The sequence below is a fragment of the Pteropus alecto genome, unplaced genomic scaffold (assembly GCF_000325575.1).
Source record: "Pteropus alecto unplaced genomic scaffold, ASM32557v1 scaffold30, whole genome shotgun sequence".
Taxonomy (NCBI): Eukaryota; Metazoa; Chordata; class Mammalia; order Chiroptera; family Pteropodidae; genus Pteropus; species Pteropus alecto.
Genome location: NW_006429782.1, coordinates 4,166,188 through 4,170,825, shown reverse-complemented (window position 1 = coordinate 4,170,825; position 4,638 = coordinate 4,166,188). Strand labels below are relative to the sequence as shown.

Here is a 4,638-nt window from a genome sequence, read left to right as displayed (position 1 = left end):
GGAAGGTGGGGCTGGGGGCTAGAGCACTCACATCAAATATCTGGGGCATTTGGGAAAAATAGAAGTGGGCCTGGTCTCGGTTGAAACGCTGTAGTTGGGCTGCATACTCATTTTTGCTTTCTTCTGCCATATGACTCCGAATGTGGGCTTGTTGCTTGGCCTGAGGAATATGGAGGTGGATGTCACTGGCAGGTTCTGGCCCCATCCCACCCTGACCCCCACGCCTGTCCCAGCCCACAGGCACCTTCTCCACATCTGCCTTGGTGGCGTTGATATCCTGGTCTAGGCGCTCTGCAGTCTGGGCTGCCTTCTCGGCCTCCCGGCAGTCCCGCTCAAATTTACGCTTACTCTGTGTGGGGGACAGAACCGGAATGAAGAAGCCACCATTCCTGATGGCAGGGGATATGGGAAACCAAGATTCAGGGACTGGCAGCAAGTCACTCAGTAAATGGGCATGGGGGTGGGGACGCACAGGGGAGGGGGAGGGTCCTGGCCAGACAAAGGGGACAGCTCTGTAGGTCAGCAACACTCGCCCTGCTCCCCGGGACCAGAGCCACCCTCTACACCCACAAACTCACATTCTCCAGCTGTTTGAAGCCACTTTCCAGCTGCTGCTGGGCCCGACGGCCCTCTTGGAAGTGCTGTGGAAAGAGGGGGAATGGGCTCACCTGGGCTGCAGCAGAGACCCTCCGAAAAACCCAGGGCAGGGGCTACTCACCATCTTTCTTTCCTGTTTCATCTCCTGCGAGTACTTGGTCAGCTCAAGACACACGCGGATGCTGAGGTTTTCAGCCACCAGCTCTCGCTGGCCTGCAAAGTCATTTACCTCCTGGAGAATCTGCACAAAGGACTGCTGCTGGCTGAACCTGGGGAGGGGTGGGAGAGGGCAGGGAGCCAGGGGCCAGGACCCCAGGAGCCAGATGCCCCAGGACCCGCCTCCGCATGAAAAAGGGTAAGCCCGAGACATTCACCCTGGAAACCCACATGGACCAATCCTGGCCCATATCCCGTACCCCTAACCCTTGAGTGGGATGCATTTCGGACCTCAGAATCTTCCAGGTTTTAGAAGGAGATACAATGCTTATATCATCTTTTGTGCATCACCCCAGTGGGGTCAGGGGCAACATCCTATAATCAAATACTATAAGCATTTTTGCAGTGGGGAGTATTAATATTCACAACGAGTGGGATAAAAACCAAGCCCATAATTAACATGATCAACATCAAGTCACTTAAGGTCAGAGGTTACCTCTAAATAAGTTACCAGAAAAACTTCTGATTTCTAGAACTTCTCAGATTCTGGAACAGGATACCCGGAATAAAGTGAAATGCTCCTATATACTATAGGGGCTGGGTGCTGTTTTAACACATTATCTCAGTTACCTTCACGTGAGCCCTACGAGTTCATCGTCATCATGCCCATTTCACAGATGAGAAAAACAGAGGCACAAACTTAAGCCACTTGCCCAGAGTCAGTCATGTGATAACTGCTGGTGCCTCGTCCATGTAACAGATGGGGGAGGGGGGAACGGAGGCAGAGAACGCGAGTGAATCGCCCCAGCGGCTCCGCAGGAAAGGAGCGGAATGATGCTCTGGAGCCTGCGCCTATGCTCTCAACGCCAAGTGGGAACTGAGGGACCTGACTGAGTGACCCAGCTGAGGGAGAAAAAGTGGGACCAGTGCCCCCTGAACCCCAAATCTAGCCCTGTACCCCTCACCATCCTTACTTGAATTCGGGGTCATCTTTGGCAGGTCTCTTGGGCAGATATTTTTTCACCAGGCTTCTAAGGGGAGAGAGAGGCAGGAGAGCTGAGCCCCCGGTCTCCTGACCGCACTCCCCAGCCCCAAGGCCCGACCACCCCAGAGTCTCACCGCAGCTGCTTCGCATAAGCCTGTTCCACCTCTGTTCGCTCTTTCACGAACTTCACATATCTGTCCAACAGGTCCAGCCCCCACTGCGTGTGCCGCTCGATCACCTCAAATTGATCCTGGCGAAGGGGGCGACGGGGGAGGACCGGCGTCAAGATCTTGGGACCCCACAGCCAGGCGACCAGACACCCGGGGAGCCTCGAGGCTCCGAGCTCCGAGAAAAGAGTGACTTCCCGGCCCCGCCCCCGCGCGGGGAAAGGCAGGAAACCGGCGGGAACCCCCTCCCCTTCCCGGGAAGGGCAAGGGAACAGGGGCGGGGCCCCGGCCGGACGACAGGGTCCCCGTCTCTGGACGGCCAAGAGGGGTGTAGAGCACGGCGGGGCCACTCCCCTTGCTTCGACTCCCCTAATCCCCCCCAGATTCCGGAAAATCCGGCCGGCCCGGCGTGAGTCAGGGCTAAAGGGGCAGGGTTCCCCGCAGCTTGGGGGGCCCCGGAACGGTCAAGGCGCAGAAACGAAGTTCCCCGGGGTCGCCATGCTCCCCTGAGTACCCCATGGGTGTCTCAGTTTCCCCCACTGACTTCACTGCACCTCCAAAAGAAATCTCAGAGTTGAGGAGGGGAACGATCTAGTTACCCCGCTGCACGGGGGAGCTCAGGGGTGCCACCACTTCCAGAAAGAGGAGGGGTCGAAGGTCCCGTCAAGGATAGGGGGAAATTCCTGGGGCTTCCAGAGCTGAGGTTAGAGGCGGTCTGGGGGCGGCCCCTCCCAGTGCCTGGAACCGGCTGGAGAAGGAGGCCGAGCCTCGCAGCCCCCTCCCCCACCAGAGCGTCCCAAGCCCCTAGGTGTTGATTGGAGGGGACAGAAAGGGCGGTCAGGACTTCTGGGTCCCACGTGGGGTTGAAAGTGGCCAGAGGGTCCCCTCCCCCCTACCAGCCGGACAGGCGGCTGGCGGGCAGGGACCCAGGGGCCGTAAGATTAGCCGCCGGCCCAGCCAGGGCGCTCAAAATAGGTGACCTCGCCCGGCCGTCCGGGCCTGGTCTCAGGACTTCTGTCCTACCTCACTCTGAACCCCGTGCCTCAGTTTCCTTACGCCGCACCTGCAAGGTCGCCCTTTGCTCCCGGGCGTCCCGAGAGCCCCGGGAAACTCAGAGAGGGCGGGGCGGGGACTCCAGTGATGCGTGGAAGGGAAAGCGTGGAGCCCCCGCTAAGGAACTGCAGGGGAGAAATGGGGCGTCTGAACCCAGTAAGGGAGGAACACGGAGCCAAGCCGACTGAACTCACCCACAGCTCGGTGCCCCAATCCATGCTGCTCCCGCCGAGGCCGCCGCGCCCGGTCGCCGTCGCCCGCCACCCGCCGCGGGGAGACTGCCCAAGGCGGCGCGCCCGGCCCCGCCTACTCACGGCTAGGCCACGCCCCTTCAGGCTTTGTCACGCCCCCCGCCCGCGCGAAGCCTCTAAACGACACCCTGAAGGCGGGGCCTCAAGGAGGCAGGCCCAACAGACGCCCCGCCCCCTCTTAAAGGAACGTTGCCGCCCCATGCCACTAGACAGACCCCTTAAAGGACCCCGACTCATTTTCCAAATTCCCCGGACCCCGCCTATCCTCCTCACCACTGCCCCATCCCGGACTGTGCTTCCTTTCCTCTTTATCTTCAACCATTCCTTAAAGGATCAAGGAAACCCCACCCAAGAGGTCCTCCCCCCATCCCTACGCAGGGAGAACCTGAGGTCACTCAGCTCTTGCGCGCCGGCCCAGTTCCAGACGTCTACGCTCGTCCCACTAATGGTCTAGTCCCTCCGGCCACAGGGCGGATAGGTGGACTTCGATCCTGTCCAGGACGTGCCTCTGCCAAGGCCGGGTCCATTACCGCCCCCACCGCATCCTGCCTTTCTTCCCCTAAAATCAGCACCGGGAAACTGAGGACAGGCCGTCCTTGGAGAGCCAGGCCCAGGCCTTTCTGCGGCTCCCGTCCAGTTGGTGCTTGCACCTGCCCATTTAACAGTCGCGTTTATCAAGACCCAATCAGGGACCCGGGGATTTCGACTCCGCCCCTTCCTTCAGACACCCGGGGCCTGGGGCTTGGAAGTCTTTCGGCTCCCTCATAAGTCTGTTAACACACTGTTAAACTATTTGAGGCGCTGGGACAAAAGAGGGGAGATCCCAGCAACTCCCACACTCATCCTCTCCTCCTTTGGTGCTTTCTCTGCGAAAGCACCAAAGGAGGAGAGGATGATAGAGGTGATAGATGCCCTCGGCTAGGGGCCCTGGCCCCAGGGACAAGTTAGGCACTGAGCACTCAGGCTCCCAGTACACACACCGAGGAGCCCATACTGGGCCCGATGGCTCTGCGGGGACCTGGCCCCACCTGCTGGTGGCTTCTGAGCTAGCAAACCTCAAGTTGCAAAGTGGGCTGTGCTCCAGAGTTTGGGGGACCAGATGAATCAGGGGCTCAGGACTGGAGTCTGGACTCAGTAGCTCAGCCTGGGAGTAGGGTCACGACTCTAGTCTCGAACTCATATTGGAGCCTGGGATTAGGGTCACAACTCCAGTCTCGAACTCATATTGGAACTGGGACTCATGCCAGGTCGGGGCCAAAGTTGGGGTGGCAGGCTTAGCAGAGGGGTCAGCAGTTGGGGGTCTAGGACTCAAACTAGGGTCCAGGGATCAGGCCTTGTCTTGTCTGGGGTCATGGCTCAGTCCAGGTAGGAGGCCCAACCAAAGATGAAGGCTCAGTGTAGGTCAAGGGTCAGAAGGACGAGGGACTTT

The 4,638-nt window shown here is 59.4% G+C and overlaps 1 protein-coding gene across 5 annotated transcripts in view; it reads right to left on the bottom strand.

Moving 5' to 3' along the window:
* TRIP10 (thyroid hormone receptor interactor 10) overlaps nucleotides 1-3,793 on the bottom strand; it is a 9,317-nt gene extending 5,524 nt beyond the window's left edge. The window contains exons 1-7 of one of the 5 annotated variants that reach the window (XM_015585517.2): nucleotides 3,595-3,793; nucleotides 1,873-1,988; nucleotides 1,728-1,784; nucleotides 719-866; nucleotides 579-641; nucleotides 245-349; nucleotides 32-160 (exon numbers count right to left, since the gene is read on the bottom strand). In XM_015585517.2, the coding sequence (XP_015441003.1) occupies nucleotides 32-160; nucleotides 245-349; nucleotides 579-641; nucleotides 719-739 (318 nt within the window). In that variant the 5' untranslated portion in view covers nucleotides 740-866; nucleotides 1,728-1,784; nucleotides 1,873-1,988; nucleotides 3,595-3,793. Of the gene's footprint in view, nucleotides 1-31; nucleotides 161-244; nucleotides 350-578; nucleotides 642-718; nucleotides 867-1,727; nucleotides 1,785-1,872; nucleotides 1,989-2,504; nucleotides 2,897-2,928; nucleotides 3,084-3,152; nucleotides 3,301-3,594 lie in introns of those variants that run through there. The other 4 variants (XM_015585520.2, XM_006904150.3, XM_025043577.1 and 1 more) reach the window with 4 other exon arrangements.
* Between the last annotated feature and the right edge of the window lie 845 nt (nucleotides 3,794-4,638).